At 36.8% G+C, this 14,525-nt stretch overlaps 1 protein-coding gene and 1 pseudogene across 3 annotated transcripts in view; both read right to left on the reverse strand.

Annotated features, from left to right (window-relative positions):
* Positions 1-2,607: 2,607 nt before the first annotated feature.
* LOC121832483 (U1 spliceosomal RNA) lies at positions 2,608-2,753 on the reverse strand (annotated as a pseudogene).
* A 9,564-nt stretch (positions 2,754-12,317) lies between these two features.
* The window catches only part of Exoc5 (exocyst complex component 5), a 56,302-nt gene continuing 54,094 nt past the window's right edge, over positions 12,318-14,525 (reverse strand). For all 3 annotated transcript variants that reach the window (XM_076544891.1, XM_076544892.1, XM_042284758.2), the window contains exon 18: positions 12,318-14,479. In XM_076544891.1, coding sequence (XP_076401006.1) covers positions 14,291-14,479 — 189 coding nt within the window. In that variant the 3' untranslated portion in view covers positions 12,318-14,290. The remainder of the gene's footprint in view (positions 14,480-14,525) is intronic.

Here is a 14,525-nt window from a genome sequence, read left to right on the forward strand (position 1 = left end):
GACCTCATGAAACTGAAAAGCTATAAGGTAAAGGACACCAGCATTCAGACAAAGCAGTAACTTACAGAATGGGAAAAGTGTGTGTGTGTGTGTGTGTGTGTGTGTGTGTGTGTGTGTGTGTGTGTGTGTGTGTGTGTTTACCAGCTACACATCCGATAGAAGGCTGACACTGAAAATTTATAAAGAATGAAATGAAACTGGATACCAAGAGAACAAACAACCCAATTAAAAAGTGGGGTACAGATCTAAACAAAGAATTCTCAGAAGAGGAAACTCAAATGGCTGAGAAACACATAAAGAATTGTTCAACATTCTTAGTTATCAGGGAAATGCAAATCAAAGCTCCTTTGAGATTTCATCTTATACCTGTCAGAACGGCTAAGATACACATAACAAGTTGACAGCTCATGCTGGCAAGGATGTGGAGTAAGAGAACACTCACTAAAGTTGGGAGTGAAAATTTTACAATCACTATGACAAATGAGTATGGCAGTTCCTCAGGAGGAAGGGAATTGATCTGTGTCAAGATTCAGCTATATCACTCTTGGGCACATAACCCAAGGATGCTTCATCCTACCAGAGAAACACTTGCTTAACCAAGTTCATTGCTGCTCTATTCATAATTGCCAGAAATTAGAAAGAACCTAGACTCCTTCGACAGATGAATGGATAAAGAAAATGTGGGACATTTATACAATGGAGTATTACTCAGCCTTTAAAAAACTCATGAAATTTGTGGGTAAATATGAATGGAACTAGAAAAAAAATCATCTTGAGTGACCCAGAAAGACAAATATGGTATGTATTCATTTATATGTGATATTAGCTGCTAAGTCTTTGACAATAAAGCTACAACCTGTAGAACCACAGTTCTACTGGGGGTGAAGGCAGATAAATCTTCCTAGGAAAGGGAAACAAATAGATAGCTATGAGTTGACAAGGTGGCTGGGGACTAGAATAGGAGGATCAAGCAAGGAGGGGGAGGGGATATGGGGAGCGACAGCTAAAATTAAGGGTCATTTGAGGGGTAGTATGAAAACCTAATATAGTAGAAGCTTCCTAAAATACATTGCATGTATGAAGATGATCTAAATGAAATTACCAAACAATGGGGGAGACAGCCCTACTTGGCCATATCTTGTCACCAAATGTAACTTCTAGTACTGGGTTTGGGTGACTTATTGAGCTATTGGCCCAAGAAGCCCCACAGGAATCCCCAAACAACGAGGCTATTGCCAAAACTATAGGTTGCTCTCCACAAACTGAGGGTAAGGCAATTCCTGAAGACAACACCTACACAACTCATGGAACATGGAGATGTCAAGGTGCTGTATACCTAAAGCCTTCACCCCTATGGATTAGTGTTCTTGGTACTCAAAGGTACTCTGCACAGTACCAAAGTAGAAATGTAAACCCCAACTCAGCTACAAATCTTCTGATCTACAATGGTGTTCCACTAGTGCAATAGTGGCACAAAGCTTGTGGGGTAACCAACCCCTAACTGATCTGACTAAAGGCCCACTCCAGGAGATGGGACCCATACCTGGTGCTTTTTTGGGTGACCAAAAACCTGAGACTACATAGTACTAGGACCTAGGGTAAAGCCAAATAATATGTTCTTCTAAAGGGACTAGCAGTAAAATGACTCCTAATGACATTCTGCTGTACTCACAGGTCAGAGTTTGCTCAGCTCTCATCAGAGAAGTTTCTTCCTGCAGCAGATGGGAACAAATAGAGACCCATAGCCAGACGTTTTATAGAAAGTGAGAGACATTGGAACACCTGTCCTAAATGGGATGTCTCTATCAAATCCCTCCCCTCAGGGCTCAGAGAGCACTGAGGAATAGGAGACAGAGTGTAAGAGTCAGAGGGGATGGATTGAGGACACCAAGAAACAAGGCCTTCTAAACACAACAGGATTGGCACACATATGAAATCAGAGACTGAGGCAGCACGCACAGGGTCTTCAGGAGCCTGCAACAATTGGGGTTCTGGAGCTGAAAGAAGTGGACACAAGCCCACATCCCTAACTCAGAAGCTACCTCCAATTGATAACCACTTGCAAATGAAAGTTTAGTTTTTCCAGGGGAGTCTTACCAGGGAAACAAACTACTCTTAAGTGTAGGCTGTATGCTCAGCAGTACAGTAGATAGCCAACAGAAAATGAACTCAACATCCTTGGAGGGTCCTTGTTTCATAATATTGTGTCAAGGCCTCTTTTTTAAGAAAATATTTTTCTAAGTTCTAAAATTTCTCATTTTTTACCCTTTAGGTCCTTTGCATATATATTATGGCTTTTAGTTTTGTGCTTTTATGGAGATTGAGTGTGAAAACTAGTGGGTCTCTGAGTCTGTATCTATTTCTTGTGCTTTTTTTTTTTTGGTTTTTTTTTAAAGACAGGGTTTCTCTGCGTAGCTTTGCGCCTTTCCTGGAGCTCACTTGGTAGCCTAGGCTGGCCTCAAACTCACAGAGATCCACCTGGCTCTGCCTCCCGAGTGCTGGGATTAAAGGCGTGCGCCACCACCGCCCAGCTCTTGTGCTCTTTCTTGGGCTCTTTTTCTTCCATGTTTGCTTTGTCCTATTCCTCTGGTTTTGTTTTATCTTACTGTATTTTATTACTATTCCTTAGGTGCCTTTATTTTCTCTTGGGAGTTGGGTGTCACAGGGGTCAGCACATCCAGAGTGCAATGGATAAGCCTCACCTTGGGAAAACCACTTTCGTGATCATGGTATCTCCCTTGTCAGGTAAGTATGCCTGTTTGTTTTCTAATGAGACAGAAAGGAGGTAGACTGAGATGAAAGGAGAGGTGGGAAGGAATTGGAAGGAGTAGAGGATGGGGAAACTGTAAGCAGGATATATTGTATGAAAAAAAAACCCTCTATTTCCAATAAAAGAAAAAAAATTCAAAAGAGAAATGCACTCATGTTAACTGTGCTCAGATGCCCCCTTGCATTCTTTTGGACATTAATTTGCCTGTTTAAAGGCAAGAATGGGACTTTCCTGTATGCATATGAAACTGAAAAAATAAAGTAACCCAAATCGTGATATGCCCTCCACTTGGTTCACATGGCTATGTGATGGAGTTGTCTGACCTTCTTAATGCTAGCTGTTCTGTGGGATGTGGATTCTCACAGGTAAGTATCTGGTAAGCAGGAAGTTTGAGCACTTCATGTTATTTCTACCGGTTGTTAAATGCCTTCATTTGTGGCTGTCTCAAATGGTCTGCCTGTTTTCTATTTGAATCTTTCTTAAGGATATGTATATTTTGTAGATACAACTTGTATTAACTATTGCAGGTATTTTCCTCTATTCATTGGCTGCACAGAAAATGAATGGATTTTGGATTTAGGAGTGGTGACAGGAGACTCTTGCTCTTAGAAGCCAGGTAGTTGGAGGACTGGATTTGGAGATATGAAGAACACTGGAAAGCTCTTTTAGGATTTGAGATAATGAAAAAGCAAAATGAATTTGGAAATATTTCCTTCCTTCCAGATTAAAGGCTCTGTCTTACCTGCATAATGAACTAACTCCCACATTCCAGAAGACAGAATTCTAGGATTCTATCACAGCAGAATGAATTTCTCAAAGCTCAAGTATCTCAGTTAAGATTCTGTTAAATGTAGAGATCACTTTATAACCTTGAGCCCTCTGACCCATGATGGCTTTGTATTCTACCTTCCCTCAAGAATGTTTTAAAGTCTTAGGCACAGCTCTCACATCTGTTACTCTTAGGTAGCTAGTGCTTGTACAACTGGTATTGTCTGAAGATCTTTATCTTCAAATGGCTATTGCTAGTGTAAAGGAAAATTCATTTCTCAAATATTGGTTTGTGCCCAGCAATCTTGCTAGATTCTTACAGATTTTCTGCATATACAATCACATTCCCAAACAATGCAATTTTATTTCTTGCCTTACTATGTTGGCAAGGAGCTCTAGTATATTAAACAGAAATGATAGCATACTTCCTTGTCTCACTGCTGATTTCAGAAATCAGAATTTTAACACTTTAATAAGTCTTGCTACTTTTTATACCTACTGTAAAAAGTTTTCTTTTATTACTAATTTGCTTTAAAAAACAATGAATACTGAACTTCATTAACAATTTTTTTTGCACCTTAGTTCAATAAACATGGTAGATTTTTTATTTTTATTTATTTATTAAAATTTTTTTTCCGGAGCTGAGGACCAAACCCAGGGCCTTGCGCTTGCTAGGCAAGCGCTCTACCACTGAGCAAAATCCCCAACCCCGGTAGATTTTGATTTTAAATAATCTATTGTTGAAATAAACCTTATGTGGATATAATGCAGTTTAGTTTTTAGCTATCACTGGAATTAGGTTGTTAGTACTTTGGGATTTTTGCTCTACATGCCTGAGAGATTCTGTAATTTCCCTTTTTCCTGTTGGTTTTCAGCCTGGAGGTTATACTGGCTGTACGTTAGGTGTTCTACTCCTTGGGAAGTCGGTACAAAACTGGTATCGTTTCTCCTTTGAATAGTTGTAGGAACTTTTCAAGTATGTCACCAGAGCCTAAGTTTTTTGTTTTCTTGTTTAGACAACATCTCACTCTTTAACCCAGGCTGGCTATGGTCTTTGAGATGTATAGACTTTGAATCTGGTTAATTTGAGTGAATGGCAGGTTAGTGCTTTACAATCTCCTTCATGGAAAAAAAAATTAAATATCTTAATGTCACTAGTGAAAATTATATGCACTAAGTTACTTACTAAATATAATTTTATAATGTTAATGAAAAGGTATTTATAATTTCCTGAATTATTTAAATATTGAATAATCTGCACACATGCTTTTGGTCCAAGCATTAGGAATCCAAATGAAACCTATTTCATTTCATTGTGTCAATAAAGCTCTCACAGCAGATTAGAAAGTACCTGTACTCTGAGATAACTCATCCTTTGGTGAACTGGCAGTCCAACTGAAATAACTGAACACATCAAACTTCCAAATGGTCATAAAACATGCTTTCAAAACACGAAAAGCATCAAGGACAATTAACTGTTTAATTACACTTCCATACACTATTGCCAAGGGGTCATTTTGGTAGCCTTACTCAGATAAACATGCAACTGTTTGGGATTATAGTTAAAATACAGTGGGTGAGATTTGTGTTACAAAACTGGAGTATTTTTCCAGATACCCTTGGAAAAGTGAAAGATCGGGGCTTAGAATTAGGAATCAGGATATAAAACTTCCTAATGATATGAGCAGGTACTTCAATACAAAGACAGCCAGAATTTCCAGTTTGTACTCTGTATAGGCGTGACCTCAAGGACAACTGTATTATTTCCCCCAGTCTCCCTACTACAGCTAGCACTGGAGTATGGAAATACTAGGGCGCTTGTTTTCCTTTTTAAGCAAAGGAAATTTTTAAGACATATACAGCTATCAAATGAAATTTCAAAAATTCATTCCCTTATCAAAGCCACAAAAGGAATACATTTCTTTTTCCAACCTTGTTTTTCTAAAGAGTGAAAATTTGAAAGTTTCAATTCCTCACAAAACCTAGGCCAAGTTCTGGAGACAGGTCTGACGAGCTTTCAGCACACAGGGATATTCCTCCTAGTCCTACTTTCCTAATATACACAAACAAGCCAATGGTTTGGTCCTGTAGCACTATCCAAGTTCAGGCCTTCACCACCCCCATTAATGCAGGAGCCTGGCTTCTGCTCTCTCTTCTCTCTCACTGCATGTTTATACTGCGTTGTCTAAAAACAAACTCCATCTTATGATTTGTTGTTTCTATAATAAATCAACTGACCTATCACTGAAGACTTAATCGGCTAACCCAAACCATCCCAGCTTTGCCTTCAAACACACACTCACTCACGCTGAACTCTCCTCTCAAAGCCGTCTTTCCATTTGGTGAACACAGCAGTGGTTCAGACTCTACCCATCTGTAAGCAGTCACTCTGCCCCGTCTCCTGCCTCATTTTGTAAAATAATGCTTGCATGAGCCCAGATGAAACATGGCCACCTTTGTGAACTTTCTATGGGTAACACAAACAAGTGCTTAAAACACTGGTCTCAGAGCCAGAGAAAGTTTGAATCCTGTTTTATCTTTTCGAAATATAACTTGGTAGACGTCTGTGTCTCAGTCTATCATTTCACACGAAGTTAACCTCAGTATGTATGAGACCTAGTGTTGATAGACACCTGTCTCACATGAAGTCAATCTGAACACATACTTTTTAAGGGCCTATAAAAACAACAATTCTATAATTATTTTTTCCTTTGAAATTTATTAGCAAAATCATTTTATCCAGTATTTAACAGCTAAAATGTCATTCACAGTTCCTATGATGTACTCTATCATTAAATAAGCAATTACAGCAGTAAAGAGATAGAGAAAAACAGGCTATGCATTTTAAATTTGCCTCCAAATTTTAACTTTTTAGTGTAATATTTTATAAACAATTCACCTTTACTATTTTCCTCACTACAGTATACCCCCATATAGTTGCTTGAGTGCTAAAGCTGTAATTTATTTAGAATTTAAAAATCTTTATATGATTTCTTTTCTTTTTTCTTTTCTTCTTCTCTTTCTTTCTTTCTTTTTTTTTTTTTTTTTTTTTTTTTTTTTTTTTTTTTTTTTTTTTTTTTTTTTTTGAGACAGTGTTTCTTTGTGTAACCCTGACTATCCTAGAACTCATTTTATAGATCAGGCTGGCCTCCAACTAAGAGATCCACCTGCCTCTGCCTCCTGAGTGCTGGGATTAAAGGTATGCACCACCAACACTTGACTTACATGATTTCTAAAATGACCATTCCTGTTCTTCCAATTTGGTCCTAAAGTCAATACTTCAGTAGCTGAGTAGGATGAGGATGCCCTCCCTCCTCTGCATGGGATTGGGAAATCCAGTATGGGGCACTGAATCTCATGGGGTTGTGTGTGATAAAGGGGGGAGAGGGCACAGGAGTGTATGCCCATGGATATGTGTTTTAAGAATGAGTATATGGCCGGGCAGTGGTGGCGCACGCCTTTAATCCCAGCACTCGGGAGGCAGAGGCAGGTGGATCTCTGTGAGTTCGAGGCCAACCTGGACTACAGAGTGAGTTCCAGGAAAGGCGCAAAGCTACACAGAGAAACCCTGTCTCGAAAAAACAAAAACAAAAAAAAAAAAAAAAAAAAAAAAAAGAATGAGTATATGTAGAGACAATCACACAAAGCTCCCAGCACTACACACTAGAAGCAGCAGCACCTCCATTTTAATGAGTATAACCAGTGCACAAACCTTGGCTTCCAAGAACCAATTTCCACCGAAAAGTAGAATGACTGATTTGAGAGCTGCAGGAAATCTCCAGCCACGCTACCCTGGGGGGCCCAATCTTACCTCATTCTGGAAGTGAAGCACAGTTGGGCCTGGTTAGTACTTGGATAGGAGAGCTAGGGTAGACAAGTACAAAATGAACTTAGAAAAGTCTGTTGTACTGAGTGCAAGCCAATGCCTTTAAAATGTTGGGAATGCCAAAGGAGCACAAGAGCCAACCTGAAGAGGCTCCCACTGACCCAACTAGAGACAATCTTCATGAGTCCCTTGAATAGAAAAACTGGTAATAACTGAAATTGTGATTAGACTCTGATACATACAAAGCAACTCCCCATATCATTTTACAGGGAAAAGAGCACTCGACACAGTGCAGGCCTGATCCCTAAACACATGGTTAATGAGCACTCCACAAGTGGCTGAGGTGGAGCTGTGAAGACCCGGGAGGGTGCAAAGAGAGTGCAGCAGAGCAACTGTGAAGGTCCCCACAAGTATGACTGGGATCCAACCATGAGCAAACAGGAACCAAACTCAGGGACACAGTAACTACCTATAACCCACACAGTATGTGTGTGTGTGTGGGGGGGGGGAGTTGAAAAAGTCAGAAGCAACAGGTGTTCAAGCAAATGAACTGCAGATCATATGGAGCCTCACATGGTTTTCATCTGCATCCCAGAGTGAGACACTGAGACAAACCTGTAAAGCTGAAGTGGGGTCTGAGGACTAGATGTCAGTTACATGTCAGAGCAGATTCCCGAGTTTGACAGCTGTATTATGGTCAGACAGAATTCTTCTTCTGGAAAATGCTAAAGAATTGCAAGATAACATCACAGGAGCAATTTACCATCAAAGGGGAAGTTTTTTTTTGGTACATCCTTAAAATTATTTCTTTATACTTGAGTTTATTCCAAAAGTTTCCCCATTAAAAAGTGAATGCAGACAATGAATACCTTATTTTTAAAAAGCTGACAAAGAATTCAATGTAACATACAAAACTCCAAAAACACAATTTTAGTTGTGGTGAATTTGGTTCAAGTCGTCCATCTCTGTATACAAACATGTTTTGGATTTTGTGCTCTTAATTTTCTTAGACTTTTCCTCATTGATGACTTTCTGAATTACACACACACACACACACACACACACACACACACACACACACACACACACACCTGCAGTGTATGACAGTAGTGTTCATAGATGTTGTTCAATAAAATTACATGAATTCCATTTTTTAAATAAAAATAAGTTATCACTATAAAAATAACATCACCCCCTTGTGGTAAAAATTGAAAATACGTTCTACTGGAGAATCTTAATAGGCACTTAGGAAAATATTTATAAAGTATCATCACATAATTTCATGTGTGTCCCCTACAGTATTTACAAACAATATGTGCAGAGGTAGCCCCAGTCTTCTTTAGATTGGTACTGTGTCTGGATTTCTAGTTGGAAAAGCCACACATTTGACAGAACTGCTACATCCAAAGGCCAGAGTTCAAGAAAACCGGAAACCAAGATCCCCACAGAACTAAGGGGAAAAGCCACACATTTGACAGAAGTGCTACAACCAAAGGCCAGAGTTCAAGAAAACAGGAAACCGAGATCCCCACAGAATGAAGATAAAGATGACTGTCAGGCATAAGATCAGCCTCACTGAAGGGCACTTGCCTATTTAGGATTACAGGGGCATCAAGGTTTCCACTTCGTCAGGTCTAACCTACGATTTGGAAGTCTTCCTTAGGAGATCAGTTCTACGGAACAGGTTCTACCCAATCTTCACCTAGCTTACTAATATAAAGACATTATGGAAGGGATCTTTTCTTCATTTAAAATTGCCAATAGTGATAAAAGTTATGAGTATAAATGAGCCTTTAGCTTTCTCATTCTAGATTCCTACCTCCAATCTCAAGCCTCTGTATTTCCTCTTATTAAGTAGCAGGCATGGTAAGTCTGTTTTACTGATCTTTTGATTATAAAGTAAGTTAAGTGCTTTCTGGAATGTAAACATAATTCTGGTCTCAAATTTTTTAATTAAAAGTGGCTCAATTGGATACTGCCTCTTAAACACAGTAATAAATATTAGTATCCTGGCTAAAATGAATTATTGACAGCTTTAACACATTGCACAGTACATATTAATAGAAAAATATATGTCCGCAAAATAATGTGGATCATATTCTAATCCATTCCATCTGCTCAAATATTAGTGCAAATAATTATACATTTGTAGTGCCTCACTGATGTCCAACACAAAAATGCCTTCCTAATGCCTTTCTTCTGAGGTTGCTTGCTATTTGGAGTATGATACGATATATTCCTATTTAAATTGGCCTTGTACGTTAAGGCAGATGACAACCCTTTAAGCCATTGAGAAAATGAGCAACTGTGTTTAACTGCTGGTCCTTTTTGCTCCACATGGATATTTAGTCATAAGAGTGAACGCTTATTGATACCTACAGCAAATAAATAATATCACCAGATAGCAGTGATAAAATATGCAGTGCCTAGTTTAAAACTACATACTTAGTTAAGTTCAGGGTTACCAGTTCCATTCACCAATAAAAATTCTAATGATTATAAATTATTAATAAATTACTTTTTGTCCTACATTTTCACTCTAGAATTAGCCATTTCAAGATGCATTAAATAGCTAACAGAATCAGCAAGCCCATGACATTTAAAGTAGTCTATTTTTGAATGTAAAAACACTGCTTTCTTTGTATCCCCTAAGGGGGAGTTATTATTTTCTCCCATGCTATAAGAAAACTGTATGAGCATATGCATGTATGTATACACATACTCCTAAATACATAATTACAACCTACTCAGTCTATATAATGGTATTTGTTATGTGTGTTTTCTAGGCTGACCAGAATTTGAAAAAGAGCAAGGACGGGTAAATGGAAAGGTTTGGAGGAAAGAAGAGGAGGAAATTATGTAATTATTATAATCTCAGAAAATAAAAAATTCAAAAACTTTTATGAAATACCTAGACTCTTTCTATTGTTAAAATTATTAAGCAGAAACAATATGAAATATGACTGTATAATATATTCACTAAGGGAAACCTTTGTGATGGGTAGGTTTCCATTAAATACAAACTTAATATTGAATAAAATTAAACGACTACTTATATAACTTTAAACACCAACTGAGATAGTATGATTGCACACTAAAATATTTTTAAAAAATCCAACAGTAGCTTGATACAGATCCTGTATTCCAACTTCATTATCTAAACTTCACAATGAGAATCAAATACTGGATGAAAAGAAAATTAAGTAAAACTGATGAGGCTATCAAAATAAGCAATATACATAATGTCACACAAATAAGAAAAATACAATGTAAATTATAAAAAAGACATTATTCACTCCCATTATACGAGATTTAAGTCTGAGCCTGTGTCAGCCTATAGACCTTGAAGGTCTCCTTACCTGTTCTGTGACTTAGGTCTTTCACCTGCCAAACAGAAATAATAGTACCCAAATGATAGTTACTCTGGAATCAACAATATATGCAAAGGACTTAGCACAGCACATGAGACTTAAGTCTAATAAATGTAGATATAATTACCTTTATTATGCGTTAAAGTTTTAAATTGCTGTTTTTAACTTCATGAAAAATTATTTGGCACAATGATATGCACTGGTCTTCTTTCCCAAAATATGTAGTAAATTGTAGGATAAGCCTTCTCAAGTAGAGTAGTAAAGGAATTGAACATAATTCAACGAACTGGATAAATCAGAGTACTTTGTATACCAAAGTCTCTGCTAGAAATCAAGTAAGTCCAGGGGGCTTCTAGAAAAGATCTCACACTCCTGAAAAAGGAGTGAACAGTGTGTGGGCAATGACAGAATATTTTTGTAAGAACACCATGTTAATCAGGAGATATAATCTTTCCTGGTCACAAGGCATAAATTTGAGTGCCCCTTATTCTTGCACCAACAATTCAAGCATGTCTTAGCCTTATGAACACGACCACTCTAAGGTTCAGGGATATTTTAGGAGCCAATATCTCTTCATCTGGAGGTGTACTAATGTAGGCAGAAACGTCTCAAGGAAGCTGTAAATTCTCTACTTTGAATCAATCTATTGACTGGTAATTACTTCACTGTGTATAAGAAGCTAGTATTCAGAAAGTAAAATATTTAGGCATAAAAGGAAAGAAAAATGGAAAGAGCAAAGAAAATATACCACAAATTACCTGCTTTAAAATTTAACTTAACCTCCTTTAACCTATGATACCAGCACTTTTTAAAACAAGGAAGACCCTAGGGATTCACAGCAATGGCATTCCTAAAGGAGGCCAGTAATTGTCTTGGAATGGTTACATTGCCATATTCTAAAAATCGATCCACCCAATAAAATCTAATAATTCTTGATAAGGGCTCACAGTGTACTCTATCATTTTCAATTAATTCAGGGGCCATTCTAAACCTATATATAAGGATTTGTGTGATCTATCATTTCCAGTAATTCAGAAACTAGCCTTCTTCTGAAGTCTGTGTTCTGCATCTCAAATTAAGACACTCAAGTTTAGACAAACACTTCTCAGTGTTTTGAAGCACATTTTAAATGAAATATTTATACTTAAATATTATGTGTAGTTCACACAGAACTGTGGGATAGTATAAAGATTATTTAAATTTTGGTAAAATTTATTAAGCTCCATTATCTCTAACTAAAAATTTCCCATGTATATATAAGAGCATTTTATCTATTGACAATCTTTTTTGAGTTATACATTTTGAACTAAATTTTATGATGCCCATATATGTAAATACTTTAAGAGTGAAATGCAAAGAATTTATACTGGTTTATACAACACATATTTTTATTTCTTTAGAGAAACACCCTATTCTAGTTAGATTTTTAAATCTTGATTATATAGTCATGTTCCTTTCTGCTAAAAAAAGGGAGAAATCTAAACTATGAAAAATAAGGAATACTTTTAGTTAAAAAAAATCAAATATATAATTCATTATAGATGTTCTTAAAATGTAAAAATTGGGTGAAATAAAAAAACAATTGCAGGGAATTTGTTTATTGAGCATGAAAGTTAACACTTCTAAATAAGGTATTCACTTTGAATTTTCTTTGTCCTGTCAGTGGACATAATGGAAAATATTGCACAGAACTCAAGCATGGAAATAATAATTAACAAAATATCTAAACAAGTAACTGCTTTACATTTTTAAAAATTAATTCAAACAAAATAATTTGAGGTGCTTCTCTGATTTGGAAGTCTTATAATGTTATCTCATGGTTTGATTTTTTTCTTCTTTTCTTTTCTTTTTTTTTTTTTTTTTTTACAAATTGACACTGTACAAAGAGTTCAAATGGCCAGTAAAACTACTGCCTGAAAACTGTTGGCTTGAAGTAACAGAGGTATAATTTGAATTCACATCAGTACTTTTTAAAGTGGCAACAGTACAAGTATAGATCTTTTCTAGTCTCCAGACCTGTTCTGGCTCTCCCTGGTCTGAGGACTGCTTTCTGGAAAGCCTCTAAAACTGCCACAACGTCCTATAAAAGTGACAAAAGTTGGCATGCTCATTGCCCTTGCTTACCTTTGTAACACTGGGCTAAACAGAAAATGGAAATACAGTCAACAGTAACTTGTACAGTAGCTAATTCTGGATTAGACAGCTTGGTAATGTTGATAACTATTCAGAGTGAGGTTCTCAGAAGAAATAAACAATTCACCCCAAATTAGGCCAAACCCTACATTAAGAGAAAACAATGCTATGAATGAACTGAATATTACAGCTCACTTGGGTCCTAGAACACCATGAACAATATAATGGACTATATATAACTTAGAATGTATTCTTACAGAGTAAGTTAATAGGGTTTACAGAGCAATGGCCTTTCTAAATTTTTATCTGATGTTTAAACTTTTGTGAGTGTTTTATTATTGTACCATATTAAGCCAATTCAATCAATAATATCCAAGTAGGAATAACTTCAGAAATGTCTTGAAAATGGACAATGAAAGAATCTTCAGAACTGAAAAGCAGGCTTTTGCTGTGAGCTTGCCTCCAAACTTGGAATATATAATATTTATTACCTGAAATTCTCAATTCCTCTTAAAATAGAAGACTACTGGATGTTTAGCCATCCCATTTCATTCAAGGCTGGCTGGTCTTAAGGGACTGACTGCATTGTTGCTAAACATGTTGCTATTTCTCATAAATACCGTTTACACTATATGTCACTTTTTTACTCAGAGTATTAAAATAACAAACATGGTCCTTTAAAGTATTCCACCTTAAGCTAAATATAAAATAAGGTAGTTTCATTAATTTCTTACTAATTAATTGGCTTAAATCTATTTATCAAATAAGAAATAGTAAACTTGGAAGTTTTACCCAGAAAGCAGATATATTCTGATTTGTTCCTACCATCTACTTAAAACAGTTCATCATTTTAGTTTAGTTCATAACATTTTCCCTGGACTAGTACTGCTATACCTCAGGAAAAGCCCCTCCCACCTATAGAAATGATGCTCAACTGTGGTCTTTTTGAGTTGTTACAAGTTCTTTAGGGAAATCTAATAACTTAATTAATATCACCGGTGCTAAAAAGTTAACTGAAGAACTGATAAATAAGTATAGTTTTACTGCACTTCACCTATTTTAATCAAAACAGGAATGGTAGGGTTTCCAAAGAGAATGCGTTAAAGATCAAGAACCAGAACACTGGTGAAATTCATTCATCTTCTCACACCAACATTTTTCAGGATTATAACAGTCACGTATAGGTTTAAAGAATTTGAAATTTATAAATTAAAGTATGGAATTCAATGTAACAGGGAAAAGATAAAAAGCAAAATATAGCTAATGGTGTCCAACTTTCAATGAAATTCCTGGGTAAGTATGGCTGCTGCTTTCTTCCAGTCATTTCTTCACATAAAACATTGGCTGTGTCATAAGGAATCTCCTGTGCTTCTATCACCCGAGGCCTTCTGAAATACAACACATTTCCTTTGTGACTTCAACTCAGCTGAAGTGCCGAGCTAGGCGGGCAGATCTATAGTCAGCACGAAGTTGTACGAAGGAGTGAAGGATGTTCTTGTCCAGACTGGCAAGTTGTTCTCCTGAGCAGACTTGCTTTAAGTTATCTGGAGCAACGACCAGGAGATTGCAAAGTGCATGCAGAGTGTCAAAAAGATGTAATACCATTGGAATCTGAATTGAGAAAGCAAAAGAAAAGCATTGAACCAGAACAACTTAC

The sequence above is a fragment of the Peromyscus maniculatus genome, chromosome 9, assembly GCF_049852395.1.
Source record: "Peromyscus maniculatus bairdii isolate BWxNUB_F1_BW_parent chromosome 9, HU_Pman_BW_mat_3.1, whole genome shotgun sequence".
Classification (NCBI taxonomy): domain Eukaryota; kingdom Metazoa; phylum Chordata; class Mammalia; order Rodentia; family Cricetidae; genus Peromyscus; species Peromyscus maniculatus.